This window comes from Tachysurus fulvidraco, chromosome 4 (genome assembly GCF_022655615.1).
Source record: "Tachysurus fulvidraco isolate hzauxx_2018 chromosome 4, HZAU_PFXX_2.0, whole genome shotgun sequence".
Classification (NCBI taxonomy): Eukaryota; Metazoa; Chordata; class Actinopteri; order Siluriformes; family Bagridae; genus Tachysurus; species Tachysurus fulvidraco.
This window is the reverse complement of record NC_062521.1, coordinates 7,511,839-7,537,276: the sequence shown is the minus strand read 5'-3', so window position 1 is coordinate 7,537,276 and position 25,438 is coordinate 7,511,839. Positions and strand designations below refer to the sequence as shown.

The 25,438-nt window shown below is 37.2% G+C and overlaps 1 protein-coding gene across 1 annotated transcript; it reads right to left on the bottom strand.

Moving 5' to 3' along the window:
• Positions 1-232: 232 nt before the first annotated feature.
• lhcgr (luteinizing hormone/choriogonadotropin receptor) lies at positions 233-25,438 on the bottom strand. The gene is made up of 11 exons (XM_027165640.2): positions 25,207-25,438; positions 9,133-9,204; positions 8,170-8,244; positions 7,985-8,059; positions 5,550-5,624; positions 4,993-5,070; positions 3,997-4,065; positions 3,793-3,867; positions 3,492-3,677; positions 3,120-3,185; positions 233-2,880 (listed from the first exon to the last, which is right to left on the bottom strand). Exons 1-11 carry the CDS (start codon positions 25,362-25,364, stop codon positions 1,677-1,679), a joined length of 2,133 nt encoding a protein of 710 aa, XP_027021441.1. The 5' UTR covers positions 25,365-25,438; the 3' UTR covers positions 233-1,676.

Below are 25,438 nucleotides of genomic sequence, written 5' to 3'. Positions count from 1 at the left end.
GCTATCTTGTGTAGAATAAAGTACTAAAGAAAAGAAGCAAGCTCAGTGTACCAGTGGTTGAGACAGAATCTCAGCCATAAAACAAACACAATGAGGAGAAAGAAAAAACTGATAAAAGCTTTTAAAGCTCCTTCCTTGCTGACTGTTTAATTCTATGTCACATTTCGGTTTGTGGTAGCCTTAGACCAGCAACTAATAACAGAAAAAATGGAGAAACCAGGATGCATGTAGACTGGAGTCCTGCATGATACAATCAAGCAGTTAGCATTGTAGCACTGAGGCAAAATAGTGACCAGACCAAGCTGACCTTGATTTTGGAACACAGCAACAAAACTGTCAGTTTGTCAACAACCATGTGTTGTGGGCTTTTCTTTTCTTTTTTCTGTTGGAGCCTTTATTCATCCTTTATTCATTTACTTTAGTTATTTTAAACAGACACTATTATGGAGTGTGTCATGAGAATGCAGTTAACTACATTTACACAAGGTGCCCAAAAAATCTGAAACCAAAACATCTAACATTATAAATACTAACCACATTCAAACTGACCTTGATTTTTAGAATGAGATGGCAAATGGAAAATATCTAGGAGTATGTGGATGTGTTCAAACTGTCATTAAATTTCAGAAGGTAAGTTATTCAAAACAGCTTTGTGTAAAGTCTGTTAATTTAATGAACTGATTTAATTTGTTGCTCAGCTAAAATACTCTGTACATGAGAGGGAATATGAAATCTTTTGAAAAAACAAGCAAGCAAAAAAACCCTCAGTCTGACAGGCTGTGAGAAAACTGAGACCGAGATGGACAAGCTGGTAGACTCTTTTTAGGCACCCAGTAAATGCTCTTAATACTATATTGTGAAGTAAATAAGAAAATAACACAAGCAAGGCCAAGAAACTCAAATATATATTTATCAATTTAGACAAGTATTAAGAAAAGAAAAAAATAACTTAACATCTTACCAGACGCATCAGCTCAGCTTCTGTTTTAGTAGCTACTAAAGAGTGGTTTGGTCAGATCAAGCTCAAATTTTCAGCAACTGAAATATGACTATATCTTTTCTTTCAGAAATCCGGAGTTCATTTATTGTCCGCAGTATGTCGCAATTTCTCCTAGAAAACTGTTCATTTTACACTCACCATGTTGAAATCGTAAAGCTGTCCCAAGTGTTCATAAAACAAGGTTAGCTGCGGAACAAGCAGTCATTTCCATCTGACCTCTTTGACAATGATGTAGACTATGTTGTTCTATCAGAGATAAGAAGAGATGCTTGAGTTGTGGGTAACTTTACAGTAAAAAAACAAGAAATTATATAAAATCTAATTTGTCGGACAAAAATAATAACCGACTTATAAACAACATATTAACAATGGAGGGAAAGGATGTATTCAGGGTCTGTGATGTTCCTTCTTATGACGGAGAAGTAGGCAATGATCATTTCACAGCTAAAAAGTGTAAAAATGGATGGAAAGGACAAATTGCAATGTGACATATGAGGACAAATCAGTTTTCTCCTTTTTCTTTACCAATCCAGGCTGTCTAAAACTATCAGTTTCTCTTGTCTACCTCTCTGTCAATGGTATAAATAAATTCAGAATAACAAAGTTGTTTCTCATGGGACAAATCACACTTTTTCAGAACAAAAAAAAACCCTTTTTATGTGAGATAAAATAACAGTCATGTGAGATGTTCTCCACAGCTATCTTTCTGTCCCCTGTCTGTTTGAAGCTGGCACTTTTGATGAGGAAAGCCTGACAACCACATAGCAGCTTGAGGGCCCTTGGCAACTGAGGAGCTCGTCATTTTTGCAGTGTTCTCGGAACAGTAGGTCTTCATGCGGTACAGGTTGGCTTTGCTCTCACAGCAGCCCATAGAGCTTAGCAGAATGCAGGTATCTTTCCTGAAGGCCTTGGTGAATATGGCATAGAGGAACGGGTTGGCGCAGGAGTTGATCGGATAGAAGAGCACCAGAAGGATCTTCGAGTTGGTGACTGTGATTAGAGGCACCTTAAACGCAGCTGAGATGGCAAAGAAAGAGATTGGCGCCATGCAAAGAAAGTCAGTGAAGATAAGCACGGCCATGCGCTTGGCGATTTTGGTATCGGCAGCACGGCCGGGCACTTCGGGGTGGCGGACAACCATGTAGATCCGCATGTAGCAACCACAAATCACCAGAAAAGCCCCAACATTGAAAAGCAGCAGAAGAATGACATAAGCCTGTGCTAGAGGTGTTTCAATGTCCATGGGCAGACACATGCTTACTTTGCTGTAACTGCTTATGCCAACAATTGGAAGTAGTGCCATGCCCAGGCAGAGCAGCCAGCCTGCAGCCATTATTGCAGCAGCATGGGGCAGAGCAAGTCGGCGCTCCAGCTGCATGGCATGGGTGATGGTGTACCAACGTTCTATTGTGATCGTAGAGAGTGTGTAGATGGACAGTTCTCCGCCAAAGACAGACAAGAAGCCGGCAATGTTACAGCCCACTCCTGTCTGCCATTCGATGGCATGCTGGCTATAGTAGCCACGCGTCCGCAAATCCACAATGGCAATCATGAGGAGGTACACACCAATGCAGAAGTCAGCGAAGGCCAAGTGACACATAAGGAAGCGTGGTACCGTGAGTTTGCAGCGACTGGCGAATAACACTAGAAGAACAGTCAGGTTGCCAGCAATTGCCAGGATGTTGATGAACCAGATGGCCACACGAAGGAACCCAAACCCAGCAATATCCTCACAGGGGTTGAAGGCATCTGCCTCTGGGCTGCACTGGAGGGCTGGTTTGGTTTGACAGAAATCCGGGTACTCAAAATCCATGTTGCTATAGCTGGCTTCAGATAGTGGATCCAACATGTCAGGATAAAAAGCCTCTTTTTCAGACCCCCTAAATATGGAGTCATAAAGAGAAAAACAATGGTCAGTACTGCATAATGTATGCTTAGTTCAGAATAATCTTTATTCAAACACATATTACTATAGAGTTTACTATATATTTTCTATAATAACACTGAGTATGGTACAATTAAGGCCTGATTGCTGAAGACACATGGATAATGATGTGGTTAGAAGTTTTGATGTCTCCCAGAAATGCATTGCTACTATTAAACTTCTTATGAACCTTACTTATCAAATGGACTCTGGGGCTCGCAGTATGAAGATCCATTTCTCTGTGCTGAAGATGGAGACTCCCTGTTGACGTAGACACATAATAAAACATATGGTTAAGAAAGATCTTCAACTAAGATCAAAATCATTAAAGATGAAGATTTTTTTGAGAACAAAACTAGATTTAAATCTAAAGTATATAGGTAACTATAATCTTCTAGAGATGATTATGTGCACTTCGGCTATATTTGATTACTAGCTACTTAGCTGATGATGCTCTGTAATTGATTTATAATAAAATAATTTAAAATGAATGATTATTCAACTGTGTATTTGTAGTCAATAGATTACTACTTGATAATTTAGGTTATGAGACTCAACCCTGGATACCTGTGTGTGTCCCAGCTGAGTAAAGCACAGCAGTGGCTCGGGTAAGTGAGATGAGCCTCTCTTAGGCTTTCCAAACTGTTTAGAGGAGGCAGTCTCTTTAGCAAAAAGGCTGAGCGAGCTACCAGCATCAACACAGACTGCAGGCCATGAGATGGCAACGTCTCCAGAGCAGTAGAGGACACGTCTCTAACATACAGTAGAAATTAACCTCTGAATAAATTCAGCACACAAAAGAAAGAACACAGAAGGAAGCTAGTATTTATTTATCTAGATACGACAAGTTCTCCAGGATGTGACTTACAATACAGCTGGGCCAAAAGCTCCAATAAACGCATCCCTGTGGATTATTTGCAGCTTGCGGTTGTTTTTCAAGGTTCTGTGAAGTAAGCATAAAATGTTATTTTAGATATTTAAGTTCTTTTAGGTTATTCATGCTAATCTGCTTAGCTAATTTTGCAGGGAGAGGGAATGTAAATGTGAATGTGTAAAATTGGTCAGTACTTACAGTTTATCTATTTTTGTCCCATTAAAGGCATGTTTGTGTATTTCCCTGAAGCCATTGTTATAAAGATTCCTATGAATAGAGAATATACAATATATATTTTAATCAAACTTGATTTGGATTTCTGTAACGTTTGAACCAAACAATATACTGTGTTTTGCAATGTAGTTTGCAAGGTTGGACCTCATGCGACAGAGTTTGATGCCTGTTTGTCCAGCATATCCCACAGATGCTCAGTCAGATTGAGACCTAAGGAATTTGGAGGCCAAGTCAACACCTTGAACTTCATGTTCCTCAAATCAATCATGTGGTAGAGTGCATTATCCTGCTGAAAGATGCCATTTTTCTTGCTTTGAAGGGGTGGATTTTGTCTGTAACATTGTTTAAGTACAGTAGGTGGTAGGTGTCAGAATAACATCCACATGTGTGACACTACATCTGCTGGCTTCCCATAGTGCATCCTGGTGACATCTATTGCATCCAGACCATACATACGCATCCAGACATCCATATGGTGTAAAAGAACATGTAATTCATTAGACCAGGCCACATTATTCCACTGCTCCATGGTCCAGTTCTAATGCATCACATTCCAATTGCAGATAATTCCAGTGGTGTTCAGAGGTCAGCATGAGCATTGTGACTGCTCTGCAGCTATGCAGCTCCATAAGCAGCAAGCTGTGATGCATTTTACATTCTAATACCTTTCTATTATAGCCAGAATTAACTTTACAGCAGTACTGTGAGTTGTCCCACATACATTTGGCAGGTATTAACCAGTGCATACCGAGAAAACCCCACACGACCTGCTGTTTTGGAGACTCTGACTCAATTGTCTGGCCATCACAATTTGTCCCTTGTCCCTTAGATCCTTACGCTTTATTATTTTTCCTATTAGGCTTTGCCACTGAGCACAATTAAGGTATAAAGTGTCATAAAAACACAAATGCCCTTGAAGGCTTAAATAACCAAGGCACAAATGAACAACTATAAGCTTACATTGTTATGTCTTCAGTTGTCATTCCAATAAAGGCATTTGATGGGATTGACTGCAAGTGGAGGTTGTCACAGATATCTCTAAAAAGAAAACAACATAGACTGTAATCTCATTTAAAACTGTAATCACTCAATACAAACACTCACTATACTGAGTGTTTGTATTCTTCTGTGTGTTTGATCATTCATAACAATGTAAAACCTTAGACTATACAATATAAGACTGAATGATCAGGTCTCTCTCTCTCTCTCTCTCTCTCTCTCTCTCTCTCTCTCTCTCTCTCTCTCTCTCTCTCTCTCTCTCTCTCTCTGCTACAGACAAAACCTGTTAAAAAATTATCTCAAACATATAACCCAGGATTTATTTTATTAACATTGTTTAGTGTGCTAACGGTGAACTCCATCAGTCATTTCACTTCATTCCACAATAATAATTACTACTTTCATTATGGGTTCAAACAAGGAATCTGGGTAAATGCATTGCAATATAGATCTCGCTACCAATTTCAGTTAGCCACTCCTGTTTAGCCCATAAACCCTTTTGACTAAGTAGAACTCACAGCATGAAATCAGCTTCAAGGGATGTGATGGCTGTCAGGTCAGGAAAAGCAACTATCCCGGTGTTGGAGATGCTCCTGTGGAAGGGAAAAAGCAATCAGCATTGTGTCGCCAAAAACAATTTGTTATCAAAGCTAAGATAACAGGCTTAACATCAACATACAGCCCTCCTTGTCCTTCATAATAATGCCTTTTGTTCAGTTGGGACCTCTTCATATATTATGTAAGTAGTGTTGATGATCTTGTTCACTCTGTGCCAGACATACAGTGGATAAAAAGTCTACTCACTCCTGTTAAAATGACAGGTTTTAGTGATGTAAAAATGTAAAATCCTAATAAATCATGTTAAAAACCTTTTCCATCTTTATTGTACAATTGCAACCTATTTATTAAAGAGAAAAACAATAAAAAAATATTTTATAGAAAAAAATTAAAATAAAAGTGTACAAGAACCTGGTTCATAATACTTAGTTTAAGCACCATTAGATTTTCTCAGAGTATTCAATGTTTGTGGGTAAGAGTCAAACAGTTTGGCTGATCTTGACATTCTTCTTGCAAAAGCATTCAAACAGTTCATGTGCACAGCCCTCTTCAGGTCACACCAATGAAATTTGCTTGGTAAAGCCATTCCTATGTTGATTCATAGGTATGTTTTGGACCTTTGGTATGATAAAAGATAAAATCTCTATTCATCTTAAAGGTCTTAGCAGAAGCCTTAAGGTTTTACACCAAAATCTACTAGTATTTGGAGCTAATAATTATTACCTCTAAACCTGTTCCTGATGAAGAAAAGCAGCCCCAAAGCATGATGCTGCCACCACCATGCTTCACTGTGGGGTTGCTATTCTTTTGGTGATGTACTGTGTTTTTTGCACCAAACATATCTTTTGGTATAATGGCCAAAAATCTTTTTATCATTAATCTATAATAAATAAAGGTTAATAAGTAATAAATAAAATAAAAAGAAAGTTTATTAGTAACTTAAACACATTATTTCACATGGTTTTGGGTGTATTATTTGCAAACTTTAGCCAGGCTTGAATGCTTTTTTTGGTTAAAAAATGCTTCCATCTTGCCTCCCTCTCCCATAGCCCAGACATATGAAGAATTCGAAAGATTTTGGCACATGAAGGCAGCACCCAGTAATTGACAGAAATTACTGCAATTGTTTTACTGTTCCTGTAGGCCTCTTGGCAGCCTCCCTGGCCAGTTTTCTCCTGGAAATTTCATCAATTTTTTGTAGAATAATGTACATGAAATAAGAATAGAATAAAATAACTGTTGTGTCATATTTTCTCCACTTGTTGATTTTCTTTACAGTGTTCCATGGTGTATTCAATGTCCGGGAATTCTTTTTTCCTGACTGACATTTTTCAACATTGAGATCCAGTAGCTGATTTATAAGCTCTTTCTGGCCCATGGCTTATTCAGTTGGATGTTACCAAGAACATGTAAAAAAAAAAAAAAATTCTATTAGTACACTTGTACTTTATTTGGGGCTCATCAATAAAAGTTTAATCTTTTGCCTCTTTAATGGCTCCTTGACAACTTTTCCCTAAAACCACCTACACGTTGTTGATCTTTGCCTAGTTATTGCTGCTATTGATAATAAATAAATAAATAAATAAACAAATAAATAAATAAATAAATAATAATACCCTAAAACTCACAGCATGAAATCGGCTTAGAGGAATGCGATGGATGTCAACACCACATTGTGGGTGGTTTTTTAAATCTACTTTTTAAAATTTATTTAAAAAAAAAGTGAAATCATCAGGACAGGCAGGTTGGTCGTGTAACAGGTTGTGTAATTCCCAATTTACAGCTCCAGACAAGTTTATTCTGTTACTGGTTACGGTCAGTCTGGCATTTCACATATAACACCATGATCTTGTGGTCTACAGAAACTTGCAGTTGGTGGATTGGTGACTTTAAATGGACTCTAGGTGTGTTCATGATATCCGGTGATGGACTGAAATCCCGGTATAGTTTTTCTGCCTCATTTTCAATCTTACAGTGATAGAGTCCTGATCAAATGCAACCCTGAGCAGGACAACGCAGCTGCCGGATGAATGAAGCAAGCCAATGCTGCACTGACATTAATAGTATTATTTGCTGTGTTCAACAGCAGAGGTTCACATGGGCTTCCAGCAACTGGATAGTCTTTTTCTAGTCATCATCTGCCAGTGTGAAAATTCTAGATGTTTGTGTGAAATTCTCAGCAGATCAGCAGTTTTTGAAATCCTCATCTTATATCAACATCCATGGCACTGTCACAAAGATCACACTTTTTTTTCACTCTGATGTTTGATGTGAACATCACCTGAAGATCTTGAATTGTATCTGCATAATTCGTTGCATTGTGCCTTTATTTATTCACTATGCTAAGCATTATGCATACTTCAGACCTTGGATATACTAAAAACATGATACTCACAGGTATCTCAGTTTTGGGAGATTGTTGAAGGCCCGCTGATGGATATGGACCAGACTCCGGGTATTTTGAATAGATCTGTGAATCAATCATAGATGAAAGTCCAGCAATATGTTTCAATAAGTATTAGAGGATAGTTAAGTATTAGAGGATAGTTTTTCAGACAAATTGATAATGTGAACACTTACATCTCTGAGAGGTTGAAGAGGTTGTTGAAGGCCTGGGTCTCTATGGTTTCCAGCGTGACACTTTGAGCAATTTCTCTGAAATCGTACAATATATAATAAAAAAGAAAATAAAAACAGGGAAAATAGTGTATTTTTACATCCTGTTCAGCCAATTTTACTATAAACTTATACTATAATAAATTTAAACTTCTCAGGTTTTTAAAAGCCATGGTCAAAACCACAGAGATTTCACTTTTCCTTGTGTGTTTATATGTCTCCTTCACCTACTATTATGCTTTTAATTTTTCAAATTTCTGTTTCTTTTATGCTACATCACATTACATTTGACAGCAAAGACAATTTTCAGGCTTAAAAGCTAGTGCTTGTATTTAGTTGGGGGAGGTCGTGGTCTAATGGTTAGAGAGTTTGACTCCTAACCCTAAGGTTGTGGGTTCGAGTCTCAGGCCGGCCACAACTGAGGTGCCCTGGAGCAAGGCACCAAACCCCTCAACTGCTCCCCAGGCACCGCAGCATAAATGGCTGCCCACTGCTCCGGGTGTGTGTTCACGGTGTGTGTGTTCACTGCTGTTTGTGTGCACTTTGGATGGGTTAAATGCAGAGAATGAATTCTGAGTATGGGTCACCGTACAGTACTTAGCTGTAATAAAAAAAGAATAAAAAATAAAGCCAGTGGTCTGAACACTACTAAAATATCTGGCAACTGCAGTGAATGCTCTACTGCTATCATATGCATATTTTATTCTAGAAAAGGCAGCTTAAGCAGTTGTGTAATTCATTTCAGGCAGTCAATAAATCAATACTGACAGAACCTTTTTAAGTAGCTGACATTTTGTGAACAGCAGAACAGCTGTCATTCAGGCATTCAGTTTTAATGCTGTAAGCAAATTTGAAGCAGAGAATTTTGAAAATCAAGATGCTTCACAGTCATCCACACTGGTTTAATGAATAGTAAAGGACACTTACATTCTTTTGACACCTCGCAGTCCATCGAAGCTGAAACTGGGAATTGTCCTCAAGTGGATATAGTTCAGAACACTAAAAGAAAATGATATTCAGTGGTAATAACTGTTTACTTAAAAAGGGACACAACACATACAATCCATTTAGATTTTTGACATTTAGCAGACACCCTTATCCAAAGTGACTTAAATTTAATTCTAATTTATACAATTGAAAGTTAAGGGCCTTGCTCCAGGGCCTACAAATGGCAGCTTGGTGGACCTGGGATTCAAACTCATGACCTTCTAAGTAGTCCAACACCTTAACCACTAGACTATCACATCTCTAACAATAGTCATGCACTTGAACTAATCTTCACTTAAACATGGCAAACTAATGAAGACCTAACAATAACTACTACATGAGTCTTACGAATTCATGCAGGAATAACCTCCACCTTAAGTACATGTTAGTACATGTTTGTAAATGCATTAAGTAGCTCTTTTTTATTGAGCACTGGTGGTCTATTCCATCAACGAGTGGGAAATTGAATTATCAGACATTTTCAATCAGTCTAAATAGATCCATCCATCCATTTTCTACCACTTATTTGGAACCAGGTCACCGGGGCAGCAGTCTAAGCAGGTCTAAATAGATCAATACAAAAATAAATTAATTTAATTAAACTGAATTACTGAGGTACTGGTGATGTCTCTGGACTATCAACATATCAACTAATACTGGTTGGCAATCAAACACAACACATGACAGTTCTATTTTAGCTTTCTGCTAACTTATGCAGATGTAAAAAAAAGACAACCAAAATACGTATTACTGTAATATTTATTCTGTAGTGATGTTACAGCATTAGTTGTGTATTCAAGTGACTAACAGTCTATTACAGCTTTATTAAAACAACGTACCTCTCATGTTGACATTAGTAATTTCTTTTCCACATCATTTCCTACTCTGCATTAAGCTTGGTGTCTTTGTTCTCTTTATGATGTTTCCTGCCAGTCCCTTCCTTTCCACACAATACCATCAACCATTCATCATTTTTCTCCATTACCTTTATGCACTTTTTTGTACAATACTGTCAAAGCAATTAATAGTTTAAACAAGTTCCTTTCTTTCACACAGTGTTTTATAAACTACCCTCAAGGAAGTCTGAGTCAGCAAAGGATCAGCCAACTTGATAAGAGCGAATCCAACAAGGTCTGCAGTCTCACTAACACTGATAGCACTGTGGATGTTTATATGCTGCTTGATAAAGTGTTGAAACACAAGAAATAACCATAGGAACTGCTTTAAAGCATCCCCCTAGCACTCATGTTTCGAGTGATTATATTTCACATGAGCTTAATGCTTATTGTATTACAACAGAGCACAAACCACATACATAGCCTACTACAGCTGCAATATCATAATTTTACCACAGTACTGATTTTACCTGATTTTTCATTCATCTGTCCATCCATCCATTTGTCTATTGTATATAGCGCTTATCCTATGCAGGGTCACAAGGCAGGAAACACCCTAGACTGGGTGTCTCCATCGCATGGCACAGTCACACACTCATAAACCCATTTATACACTACAAAGAGGTTTCAATCAGCCATCTCTTAATAACAACACATGTATTTAGAGTGTATTTGGGAGGAATTAGGAGTATCTCAATGAAACCCTTAAAGCACGGTGAGACCATGTTTGACATGTCTATTTTTGTTTTTATGGACTCTAGGAGATAAGCTCACATACATTACTGAATAAAGTCGTTCTCCTCTGTGTGATTCTCTGAATGTTCTCTCCATTTATGCATGGATTTCCTTTGGGCTGAATTACACACTAAATAGCCTCTAGATGTATGTTTGTCACTTTGTGTTTTAGGGAAAGCCTGTGGATCCACCATGATCCTGACCAGGATACAGCTGTTACTGAAGATGAATTAGTGAATGAATGATAACACCACTTGGCATCCAAGCTTTATGAGGAGTCCATATGTATAATTCCATATTATTTTGGAACTTGAGTGCAACTTGTCTTTATGAATAATAAATATCAGCTTAGATCAGTTTCAATTATTATATAGTTTATTATATTATATATATTATTATATAGTCAGCTTGTAGTATTAAAAGAGAATGGGATCTTTCAAGACTTCATACAATACTTGCGTGTACAAGCATATTAAACTAGTTACATATTGCAATTATTTATATGTAATATTATAACAGCTGATCATGTCGCATAACGTCACTGGACACCACAGACTGTTCCCCATTGTGTATATTTGTCTCTCATTCTTTCAGGCCCTTTGGCTTCAGTTTCTCTGGAGGAGGTGCAACATCTAACTACCTGGCATAGAGCCAGCAACCTGTCTCTGAATGTTGATAAAACTAAAGAGATGGTTGTTGACTTCAGAAGAGCACAGAGCGACCACTCTCTGCTGAACATCAACGGATCATCTGTAGAGATGGTCAAGAGCACCAAATTTCTTGGTGTTCATCTAGCGGAGAACCTCACCTGGTCACTCAACACCAGCTCCATCACCAAGAAAGCCCAGCAGCGTCTCTACTTCCTAGGAAGGCTGAGAAAGGCACATCTCCCTCCCCCCATCCTGACCATGTTCTACAGAGGGACCATTGAGAGCAGCTGCATCACTGTCTGGTTTGGGAACTGTACCATCTCGGTTCGCAAGACCCTGCAGCGGATAGTGAGGACTGCTGAGAAGATCATTGGAGTCTCTCATCCCTCCATCATGGACACACCACACGCTGCAACTGCAAAGCCAACAGCATTGTGGATGACCCAACACACCCCTCACACACAATCTTCTCTATCCTGCTGTCTGGGAAAAGGTACCGAACCATTTGGGTCCTCACGGCCAGACTGTGTAACAGTTTCTTCCCACAAGCCATCAGACTTCTCAATAACTGAAACTGAACTGTACTGAGCACAACATACACACGCACACCATCTGTATGGACTGCACAGACCTACACCAAATACACACAGTTCCAATAGACATCCATTAACCTGTTTACATGCTGCTTACATCCATCAAAAGGTTTACATGCTGTTTTGCACACTTTTTTTTTACTTTTTTTTGCTCTTTGCACACACTGTCTAATCATTTCTGTCCTTTTACACATACTGTACAATATTTTAGTTGTTTGCTGTTTTTGCACAAATCCTATACATTATCTCAACAGCATTATCCTGCTGCTAAGACCCTGCTGTTCATTCTAGTATTACTGCACGCAATATTGTCTGAACATACAGTATTTACACTGGTTGGCACTGTTTCTGTTTATTGTCTTTTTTGTATTTTTTGTATTGTCTTGTAACTTTTCATCTGCACTGTCTTTTGTCCTGCATTGTCTGTCTGTCTTGTTGTCTTGTCCTGCACTTTATGCACCAGGTTGCACAGTTGCACTGTATGTGGCTAAGACTACTTACTAAGTCCTTAGCTCTGTCTTTGTTTTATGTAGCACCACAATCCTGGAGAAACATTGTCTCATTTCACTGTGTACTGCATCAGCTATATATGGTTGAAATGACAATAAAAGCCTCTTGACTTGACTCTGTTTGTAGATGTTTTTTTTTTTTTTTTGACTCCGCTTGTTATTCCAATTGTGATCCTGATTGGCTTTGATATGTCTGATATTCCTTGAAGACCTTTGCCAGTATTTTTGCCAGCTGATTTGAATAATCCACCATGACTGTGTGCGTATGTTCCAATATTGTTGCATAACGCAGTTTTTGTGACTGTCCCAATACTTTTGCATAACTTTTGTTGTTGTTGTTATTCTCCCAGTACTTTTTGCATATCATTGCTGGGACTGTCCTAATACTTTTGCATATCTCTGTTGTTGTGAAAGATTTGTTGTTCCCATGCTGTTATTTATTTTTATTTTTTGGGATTAAAAATGCATTTGCATTCAACTTCTTTGAGTCTGCTTCATGAAACTGATACAGAAGGAGGTCTACTTCTATTTATCTTTTAAGAATACATGCTTATAGGAAACAATAAAAATAATATATTAGCAATAATATAAAATGGTATAATGCTGAAAAGGTATTTCCATAACAGCATGTGTTGCTGATAGCCTTGTAGGTAACTCGATTTGGATACAATCTACAACCACTCAACTACTCTATGGACTATCAAGAACATCTGAGATATTGACAGCAACCAGTATCTCTTTGAAATAATTCTACAGAACATGTCAATAATTTTTTTGGTTGATGTTTGCAGATAATCTACAGTAAACATGTTACATTATAATACACACGACTGCCAGAAAGCTAGTTGTGTTAAACCACTCTGTTACTGAGAGCAAAAAATTTAATTCTGTTCAGCTGGATGTGGTTCATCCTTGGTGGTGCTATGTCGACATTATCCTGTGGCTCTTGATACACCACAAAGGCTTGTTATTCTGGTCACAGCAGTGCCAGGAAGGTGTGCACCATCTATTTATCCACGTTTGAACTCTGATAATGTGGATTTTATGTATAGTTACTGCTAGTTCTGTTTAGTTTACTTATGGGATGTAAAATCAAAGAAAACTGACCACAAAGCACATATATAGGCAGAAATCCTCCAACGCTGTATTGGTCATTTTCCAACCCCTGTACATGAACTGTAAATTAAACTTCAGGTAAGATTTTATTTTTGGACCAATTTTACAAATTTTACAAATGCACCTAGGTTAAAGAAAATCTGAAACCAGACCTATGCTGCACTGGGCACCAAGAACAATTGCACTCAGATTCAAAACACAAATGTAAGTATGGTAAGTAGCACCAGGGGCGGTTCTAGACCTTTTTTAGGGTGGCTTGAGCCTAACCTGTCCCCCCTGTCTGTGTCTGTGGATGGGAAAGAAAATCGTTTATCAGGTTTTTTTTTTACTTTGCTTTTACGCACGTGCGTTGTAGTCGTTCAAAAGTACATCATCAGCTGTCTGCTTTATTTGAACGGAGAAGCACAGAGTCAGTCAAAGCTGGAGTTTATCTATAACGCTAATCAGCGGAAAGCCGCAAAGACGGCAACCAAAAGCAGTGAAATTTCATTATTTCATTATTATTTATAATTTCATTATTCTTATTACCAGAATTGATAGCACAAACAAAATATTAATGCAAACAATGACTGCATATTAATGCAAAAATGACTGCATTCATTGGACCCACTGTTCGTAGACAATGCACACATACATAAACTGATTTGATTCAAGACTGGCATCATTACATCATGCATAAAATTTTGGTGTCCACTTTTGCCATTTTAAATAATACCATAACTTTTGGCTTACTATGTAGTCATATAATATATAATATAAAACTCTTCTTCTTTTAAATTCTCACTGAGGGCTAAAACACCTAGAGATGAAATCTTAGAAACACCCCTGAGTAGTACCATCCACCGTTACAGTGATTATAACCACTATTCTGTCCAGTCGTACTGTAGTGGCTGTATTTACTGAAATAATTATGTAATTAATTGTTGCTGTGAGTGGCTGATAATTAGATTAGTGATTTTTCTGTGTCTGTAAATAACAACACGGTTGTGGTAAATTGTTTGACATCGAGTGTCCTTTAATTTACTTTATTAATGAAACTTTTACTTCAATTTAAAACTCTATTTGGAATCACGCTATACAATGGCACCCAGATGAGAATGGAGTCCTTTTTAGTTCTGTCGTAAGTTTCTTTATTCTCTCGCTTCAGAGAGTTTCTCCTGAATCTTTGTATCCAGATTTCTGTAAAGCTACTTAGTGACATTATTAAAAGAGCAATAAAACTGTAAAAAGAATAGTTTTGAATTTAAAGATCTGCAATAGCAATGAAAGACAGGTTAAAAGACACATTGATGAGAATGTTAAACATTATGAGGTGAATTTCTGGATTTTACAGCTAGTCATAAACTGAAATGCTATTGTGCTTGCTGTACATATGAATGTTAATCACAATGTTCCTTTACCCCTGGTTTCCTACTATAAAATACAAACAAAATACATTAATCTAACAATAATTAGCTTCCGATTTGGTTGTAAGTTAAACTATGTGATGGTTTAATGAGAAAATTGAGCATATGCATTAATGTTTTCGAGGCTAATAAACTTTATTCAGGGATAATAAACGTTCCTATTAATTTGCCTTCTATAATAAATACTTAATAAATGAAGCTCTACACTTCAGCTAGTTGATGCTTGTGTGAGTTGTGTGGGTGGTTTGTGTGGTGGTGCACTGGGAAGCACGTCCACCTCAAAGCTCCAGGCTACTGGGTTTGACCCTAAGTTTTGGGTGAATGCATGTACTGTATGTTTTCAGTTCAGTTTCAGATCTTCTCCCATGTTTATGTGGGGTTCCTCTGGGTTTTCTGGATTCCTTCCACTGTCCAAGAATATTGGCTTGAATAAATTGCCTTTAGATATGATTTTGAGTGCTAATTTTAAAAGAAATGGTTCTCTTACAGCACAGTATGAAAACGTGTTATGAAAATCTTATACCATAAGACAGCAAAACTCCTCCCTCTTATTTAAGTGTTTCTATCATTTCAGTTTAATTATCTCACAAATTTAAAACCTAAATCTACATATAGGTACAATTCCATTCCAAGTAACCAAGAAATAGCACTGATTTTACCTTACACATTCTTTGAATTGTGAAATCAGTTCATTGCTTTCCAAATGTTCTATATAGAAGATTTGTTTGGCAAAGATTATATTGTTTAAGCACAACAAACCAGGACTTGGTAATGACATACCCAGGAACCAAGATGGATTGGTGTTCTATTAAGATTCTCTCACAAACAATTAGGGGACATAACCAATAGTTTATAAATCACTAGACTTAGGGATGAAGAACACACTGTACATATAAAAAGATGAGCTTTAGTTACATCTGCAAGGTGAACTAAGAAATCAATGTCATGGTCTCAATCCAGCTCAGCCAGAGAGGATAACTAAAGTGGAAGAATCATTTACATTTATAACTCATCCCCGCACTTAAAGAAGGAGAAGTAAACTGCTCATTCGGAAGTCACGGAGTAGGCATGATGGATAGAGATTTATGTAAATTAGCTGTGTATTGAGGGAAATGGGGTTTCATGACTCACACACAGATTTGTGGCACAAGGTCACAGAGAGAATGAACATAAATCTCATTGTGCTAGATAAAAGATACAAATCAATGCCTCTGTTAACTCTTTCATGCATATCCAGTGTATAGGGCATGACTAAAATCACTTCATGTTATCTTCTTGAACTAGCTGGTTACCGAGTTAACATTCTGTACTATTTACTTACAATGTTCTGTCCGCTGGTTGCAAAAAACTTGGTAATGAGGATGTGCCACATGAGTCTTCATATGTGTCATAATCAGTCACCTCATCATGCAATGTAGGTGTCCTTAGGTACAATGATAACTCTTTAGGCATTGCTACATACTCATTTACTATTCATTTCTCCTGTTAAGTCTGGCAAAAAACTACATACTCCCAAACATTCATCTTTACTTTCCCAAAGCCATGTGGTGAAATATGTTATGATGTAATGAGACATTATTGGATACAATTCAAAATGATATATTTGACATAAAAACAAGAGAGCATATCCCTGAGAGAAGATCATACACATAGTGAAGCATGGTGGTGGCAGCATTATGCTATATGTCTGCCTTTCCTTAATTATCTGAACTTTTTTCATGAAAGGTCATGTCAGGGATTGGTCACAAAGGTGAATGCAAGTGCAGATATAGATTATTTACAGTGAACAAACTAAACACAAACTAAATATAACATGAGTAGGATACAGTGATCAACAACAATGACAATAAAAGCTAGATAAGCAGAGCTGTATATGACGTGACTTTACTCTAGTGATCATACTTCAATCAAGTGCAAAATGTTATGTGACAAGAGTGTCATGATCAGCTGAGGTACAAGGCTGATGGAAATCATAATTATAGTAGAGTTTGGTAATGATCTGGCCTGATTTATCTTGGTTTAATTTTTTTTTACTTTTTTTTACTGGGATGTGAATTTTCCTGGGAGTTTCCACTGTAACTAGCTGGCTTGTTAATGTTATCTGATAACTTTGAGGACATCTAGTCTAATGCTACACTTCTTTTTTTGTTGGACAAAGTAATGCATGGAGTATTGACCCTATGATGGATAGTTCAGCTCCCTCAGCTACAATCGCTTTCCGCTCAGTGATTGTGAATATTTCTATGACATGTAGGGATTTAGTTATAACAAATCAATTCTTCCCCTTCATGAAGTCTTTGTCTTTTTGTCCAAATGCAAAATGATGGTAAGATGATGGTATTCATTTATATAGCACATTTTACTGCAATTCCAATTGCCCAAAGTGCTGCACAATATTGCAAAAGACAATAAAGCAATAACAAGCAATAAACAGACCGATTAATACAAAGAAAATTGAAACAGATGAAAAATAAAATTCATAAAAACAAAACAGATAAAAGATAAAATGAAATAAAATATATAAAAACATCAAGAAACTATCTCTAAGCAAGGTCTATTCTCAACGAATGCTAAATTAAAAAGATACATTTTTAACTGAGACTTAAAACCTTCTAAAGTTGATGCCTGCTGAATGTGCAAAGGGAGGCTGTTCCACAGTTTTGGGGCGATGACCATAAAAGCTCTATCGCCCCTAGATTTTTTTGAGGAACGGGGAACTGCCAGTAGAAGTTTATCTCCTGATCTCAGAGACCTAACTGGAGTATGGTCCTTTAAGAGGTTGGTGAGCGATGTTGTGAAATGCTTTAAAAACCATCAATAAAATTTTGAAATCAATTCTATACTCGACTGGAAGCCAGTGAAGAGTAGATAATACTGGAGTTATGTGTTCTCTAATTTTTGTGCGAGTTAAAAACCTAGCTGCCGCATTCTGCACTAATTGCAGAGGAGATAGATTGTGTTTGCTTGTCCCAACATACAGTACAGAGAGTTGCAATAGTCCAGTCTTGAGGTGATAAAAGCATTATGTATGACCTGTAGGTCTTTAGTGTTAAGGATGGGTTACAGCCTGGAGATCAGTCGAAGTTGATAAAAAATACATTTTTTTTTTACATCTTTGGCCCATTTTGATGGGCCAAAGATAATGATCTCAGATTTTTTTCTCATTTAATTGAAGAAAATTGTGCGATAACCAGAGTTTGATTTCATCCAGGCAGAGTACTAAAGACTGTAGCGAGTTCAAATTTAAAATTCAAAAATATAATTGAGTGTCGTCAGCATACAAGTGATAAGAGACAAAGGCGGCACTGAGATCCAGCATAATTAAAACAACAGCCAACCCAGCGTCGACTGACATTAGTAAATCATTTACTACTTTAACTAATGCACTCTCTGTGCTGTGGCCAGCTCTAAAACCAGATCTAAAATTATCTATCATGTCATTATCTAAAATGTATCTAAAATGTCATTTTCAATTAGAAAAGGAGTCATTTGACTTAACTTTTTTCCAATACTTTTGTGAGACATGGTAATTTGGAAAACGGTCGATAATTATTCAGCTCTGTAGGGTTACAGTCAGATTTTTGAGTAAAGGAGAGACCACTGCTTGCTTAAGACAGGGAGGCACCACTCCATTTCTCAGAGAGCTATTTACAATAGATAGAATGCTAGGGCCCAAAATATCAAAAAGATCATTTAAAAGGCGAGGAGGTATAGGATCTAGGGGAGTATATGATAGTTTCATGTGTCTAATAATATCCTGCAGAGCTGGAAGAGAGCCTGAGTCAAAATGATCAAATGTAGAGAAGATTGGGGTGGAAACTGCTAGAACACAATATGAAGGTGTGATATCTTCTCTGATTAATGCAATCTTCCTTTGGAAAAAAAGTCAAAAAGTCCTCACAAGTGTAAAGAGAGGAATCAGTAGAAGTAGCTATAGATGGATTAAGTACTGAATTTATTGTACTAAACAAAGTTTTTGGGTAGTGAGGAGATCTATTTATTAACTCTGAAACATATTGCATTCTAGCAGCTTTAACATCATACTGATATTTCTTAAGGGATACCTGTAATATTTCACATGAAATCTGTAATTTATCACTCTTCCATCTTCGTTCAGCTTGTCTGCAAACCTGTCTGAGAGCCCTTGTACAGTATCATCATTAAACCAATCCTGAGGCAAAGATTTAGGCTTTTTCTTCTTAATTGGAGCGATATTGTTTATAATGTCCAAGCAGACAGAATTAAAAGCAACAGTCAATTTATCCATGTCCATCAAAGGTCCAGCAGTTTCTAGTAACAATGAGATAGGGCTATGTGCATACGCCTCTGCAAAATTATTTGCCATTGACTCAGTCATTGAACGAAAATAGACATCTTTAACTGATCTCTTTGGTGAGGCAACTGCAAATCTAAAAAATACTGGTCTATGGTCCAATATGAAATTTTCCTCTGTAGCCACATCCTTAATAGGTAAGCCCATGGATAAAACCAGGACAAGAGTATGCCCATGACTGTATGTAGCATCAAGAACATTTTGTGTTAGATTAAAGATTAGATTAAATTGGGGCAAGTCGTGGCCTAATGGTTAGAGAGTCTGACTCGAAATCCTAAGGTTGTGGGTTCGAGTCTCGGGCCGGCCACGACTGAGGTGCCCTTGAGCAAGGCACCAAACCCCCCAACTGCTCCCCGGGCGCCGCAGCATAAATGGCTGCCCACTGCTCCGGGTGTGTGTTCATGGTGTGTTTGTGTTCACTGCTGTGTGTGTGCACTTTGGATGGGTCAAATGCAGAGAACGAATTCTGAGTATGGTCATCACTTTAAAAGAGTCAATAAGATCAGAGAACTGCTGACCTAGAGGGTTTGATGAGCAGCACACATGAATATTAAAGATCCCAACGATTAAGAGGTTGTCCGTAATGGGTACGATGTGTGAGAGAAAGTAGGCGAAGTCCTGAAGTCGTTATATTTAGGAGGACAATAAATGAGAGCGCAGTAGAGGGTTTGTGCCAGGCTTAGTTTAAACAGCTGTACCTCAAATGAAGATGCCTTCTGATACAACAGAGCATTTGAAATGGTCTTTAAACAGCGTAGCCACCCCACCCCCCACCCCCCCACCACCCCACCCCACCTCGACCAGACAATCTCGGGGAGTTTAAAATATTAAAGTTCACAGGTAACAGCTCGGGAAGAAAGCAGCTGTCTGTCGGTTCAAGCCATGTCTCAGTTAAAAACAGGAAATCCAAGTCTTTAGAGACCATGAAGTTGCGAAGTACAAAAGTTTTGTTTCTCACTGACCTCACATTTAGCAAAGCAGCATTGAGTCCAATAAGATCCAACGGGCGAAATTGAGGTAATGATGAGTACTGTAAATCCCTTACATAGCGGTGAGCTGACGGTTTATTCCGCTTATGAGGCTTTACCCACACATGCCGAGTAATGGCCAAAGGCCATGCAGGATAGACCGGCCGAAGCCACGACCAAACGAACCGAGCGTCATTCGCCCGGTTTGCCCGTTTATTTTTTGCAATTCTCGCCAACCAGCCCCCACGTTTTCCTCGTCTTTTGTGACGCTTTTTTTTTGTAGAAGGAGCCACTGTAACTGTGGCAGATTTCCGGTGGAATAAGCAGCAGGTGATTGGGGAGGGTAGAAGTTTTGACTGAGGCCCTAATCCCTCAACTGCAATGTTTGAAAGTTGCTCTAAATAAGACTGTCTGCTAAATGCTGTAAATGTCACTTGCTTCTAAACAGTCTGCTTGTTTAAAGAGTATTGAGCTTAATTTTTCAGAATCCAAAAAATGGCATTGTATTACATGTACTGTATGTGAATATAGAGAGGAGGACAGTAACACTACGATAGGGATAAAAAATTATTTAACTGGATAATAAAAATGAGTTTTTTTAACTTTAAATTGTTTTTATAATTAACAATATTAAGATATAAAGTTGAAATATCTGTTGGATGGTGATAGTACAAATACAAGCACAACCACCACATGAAAGTTAATTATTAATTCATTCTTGCTGGGCTTGCAGAATTGCATTGGAAACACAATAACAAGCATGTTGGTGGAAACTGAAGAACCAGGACGAAACCTACAATGAGGGGAGCAGAACATTTGAAACTCTACTCATAACTTAGATCTGAGGCCTCAGCACTACCTGCTTTATCACTGTCTTCCAGGACAGAGGAAGTCCACAAAAAAGAGCCAAAATCCCACCCGTTTTTATTGCTTATGCAGAGTGTTCATTTGCCAGACTGAGAGAAACAACCCATTTTTTTATTTGTGCTACAGTAAATTCAGTGCTGATACGCTGCCATTTTATCCTACCATACCGTGCACATTTCCAGATGTAAGGAGATGTGATCTTCAATACTAGCACACATACTAGCATACACACACAACACTAATGTGTACACTCAGATGTGTTCTTCGCATTCAGCTGCAAAGGTTTTTATATTCCTTTCAATCATTCCTGCATTCTCTATATATCAAATAATCTGGAATGAATCACAGAGTACCATTTACACACATTCACAAACTCATTCACACCTTTATTCAATGTCAGTGAGTCATTCTACCTACCATTATGTCTTTAGGAGACATGAGGAACCTGGAGAACACAGAGGAACCCTATACGGATGTACAGTCCAAGCTCAAGATACCCTACAGCATGGTGCCAACCCCCATGAATCTATATTTAAAACTATATTAAGCAGCCATTTTGCACATGATGGTATAAATGCAATATTGCTGCCACTATAGAGCAAACTTTAAGGTTGTGGTCAGTGATGACGAAATAAATCCGAACTCTCTGCTAAATTCCTTCATTTTTACATGTCGTCCTCTTAAATGTGTCATTGATTTGTCTGATGCCCTTGACTGACTCTTATCAAGGCTCAAGGTTTTGGGTGTATCAGAGAGAGAAGATGATTTAAGGTTTCAAGGACATGAAGCACACACATTCCTCACTCTCACCAGGCACTACCTTTCTAACGTCACTAACAAGCTATATTCTGAGACTAGCCAGAGATAGATTCAGTTTTGGCTAAACAACTTGACCTCTCTCCTCCAGCAAGCAATATATAAAGAAACACACACACAAAGCTTTTTTGAAAGAAGAGCGTGGCTAGAAATAGAATGTCAAAGGTAGCAAGAACTACAAATGTGCTCCTTTAAGAAGACGCGGGAGGATGGTAAAGGATTTCAGATTAGGGCAAATTGACACGATAGTTAACAGCAAGAAATGTTAGATGACTGACATTAACATAACTCTGTCTGTTGAATTAATTGCCATCATTACAGCAAAGATCCTCATACCTGCGAATCAACAAAACTCATATGACAAAAAAGGGTCAAACAAAATTCAGACCACAGTATGGCCAATGGTGCATTTTTGTATGGTAGCGGCAAGTGTGAAAACTATATTATTACTTTTAATCACAGTTCAAAATAAATGGCATGAATCCATCTATCTATCTATCTATCTATCTATCTATCTATCTATCTATCTATCTATCTATCTATCTATCTATCTATCTATCTATCTATCATTATCAAGTTGTTTTTTATATGTAGATCTGATCTCTCTCTCTCTCTCTCGCTCTCTCTCTCTCTGTACACACATATGGAGATTCTGTGACTCAGTTCGATGGCCTCCACAATTTGGCCCTTGTTTAAGGCACTCAGATTATCAGCTTGTGCTTGCCCATTTTTTCTTTTTCCAACACAACTTCGAGAACTGATTGTTCACTTGCTGCATCCCACCTCTTGACAGATGCCATTCTAGTAAGATAATCAAATAACTTGTCAGTGGATTTAAATTATGGCTGATTGGTGTTGATCATATGTATTGGTGATTATAGTAATATAATTGTATAATTGTATATAACTGTGCATTCATTGCTTACCCCCATTTAATATATTGCATATTTTCTTTACATACAATACACCAATACAATATATTTCTTGATTACTATTGTACACACTATGTACATGATCCACAGCATATATAATTCTATTTGTTTAGACATACTGTACTATCTGTACAGTATACTGTATTATATCTTCTAATTTCTTAAATCTTTTCTCATTCTTAAGAGCACATATTGAAATACCTGCTATGATAAGTGTAAAATTAAGTCGGTCATTATTGTCACGTGCTATGCATTTCTGCTGAGCTAAACAAACTGCATAAATAACTTTTTTATTGATCTGCCTAACAAAATTATTATTTTATTATTTTATTATTATTATTTTTAGATTATTTAGTGTTAAAATGCAGATACCAGTTTTCCAGCCTGAAACACGACCTCCATCTTGTATTTCACTATAATGTGCTGATATTTTGGCCACAGCAGCATGCTTATTGTTTAGCGGTGAAGAAGTCCTATCAAAATAGCTTGCATTGAAACTACAACCAGATGACACGCAGCTCTTTGAAAAATTATTATTGGGATGAATGTGTTCTTACAGCTCTAGCACTAGCATGAAAGACTTGTACTAGCATGAAGGACTGTTCAGTGCCTATGAGGTTTCACTGTGTTCCTTCTATCTTTTTACTACACACGCACGCACACACACACACACACACACACACACACACACACACACACACACACACACACATATACATATATATATATATATATATATATATACATATATATGTATACAGTTCCTTGATGATCTTTTATTTTAAATATATAATTATGTATTTTAAATATATAATTATATATTTTAAATATATAATTATAAATTAAATATTTAAATATCTTTATATTTTAAAATATCATAACATTTTCTTTCTTTCTTTCACCATCTAGGATGCAAATATATTTCATTTGAATGCTTTGGCATTTGGATGAGCCATAACAAATGAAAGATGGGACAGCTTAGGAATGAGAAAGTATTTTGATCTTGATAATTACAAATTAGTTAATTGTCTTTTCATATAAGAAGTCATTTTATGAATTTTTTTTTTACGGTAGATGAGAACACATGGATCATGTAACAAGAATGCAAATTTTCCCTTGGGGAGATTTTACAAGTAGCAATCTCATCAAATTAGAAGTAGTTACATAACAGTCCAATACTTGCACACTATGCATCAGTATCAGTACATCCTAAGAACACAATTTTTCTGATTTCTGAATTCATTTTTTCAAAAGAAGCAAAAGTATCTGGGAACAGAATAAAAAAAAAACAGAGTTTGATATTAGTAAAAACTATGTCCTATTTGTTTTTCTGTAATCCTATGGTAGAAAATGCTACCTTAATTTGACTATATTCAAGTTTTACAGAGAGTCTAAGTTAGTTGACTGTGAGAATGTCTGAATCTAATACTCAGATATATATTTTTTAAATAATTGCATCCTGTTAATAATGAAAATGTTAAAATTGTTGCTCAGATTTGAATTTGCAAAATCTTATGAGTTCATATTTATTCAGTTCACTTTTATTTTATTTGTATATCACTTTTAGCAATGATCACAATGGGCAAAATGCAGCTGTATAAAAAAGGTGGAAGAAAGAAAGAAAGAAAGAAAGAAAGAAAGAAAGAAAGAAAGAAAGAAAGAAAGAAAGAAAGAAAGAAAGAAAGAAAGAAAGAAAGAAAGAAAGAAAGAAAGAAAGAAAGAAAGAAAGAAAGAAAGAAAGAAAGAAAGAAAGAAAGAAAGAAAGAAAGAAAGAAAGAAAGAAAGAAAGAAAAACTCCCTGAGAAAATATTAGAAAGAACCCTTGAGGAAAGGAAGCTCATCCTCATGTTATGGATCATCACCAGGCTGCATTTAAATAATGAAATGTTTTTACAAGTTACATGTAAAGATGTATGGGTTCTTATTGCAATGTTGCATGCAGCAAAGTTGTTGTTTTTTCCACGTTTGTTCAAGCCTGTAGAGAACACTAGATATTAAAGGTAACATCTGGATTTTTGTATTGACTTGATCTGTTTAAGTAAAAGTATTATCTTCATTTTGAAACGATTAGCAAGTTGATCTATTGCTCATGGATCGTGATTTGACAGCTCGTTGGCACTAAGGATGGATGTGTATGTGTGTTCATAATATTCTCAGTATGGTTTTAGGACTTGAACTTGGTTTTGTACTTACAGTCTGCTGAACGCGCCGCGCTGCTTCTGCGCCGTGGCTTCAGTCGCGCTGGTGCAGCTGATGGACTTGATGGAGCACCGGCACATCTCGGGACAGACAAAACGCAAACAATCACACTGCCACATCATTACAACGACGATGAAAAGCGATGTCCTCATTCTGTATGCTTGTCTTCGTGTTGTCCCGAATGGACAGGGATCCGATTCTTAATGACACAGTTAAAACAGCTCTT

Bases quoted from the DNA above. Each gene is read 5' to 3' on its own strand.
- lhcgr (XM_027165640.2), bottom strand. From the start codon at position 25,364: ATGAGGACATCGCTTTTCATCGTCGTTGTAATGATGTGGCAGTGTGAT. The intron at 9,205-25,206 runs GTAAGTACAAAA...ATTTTCTTTTAG, and splicing joins CGCGGCGCGTTCAGCAGACT to TGTTCTGAACTATATCCACT. The intron at 5,625-7,984 runs GTGAGTATCATG...TCCCTTCCACAG, and splicing joins CTCCCAAAACTGAGATACCT to GAGCATCTCCAACACCGGGA.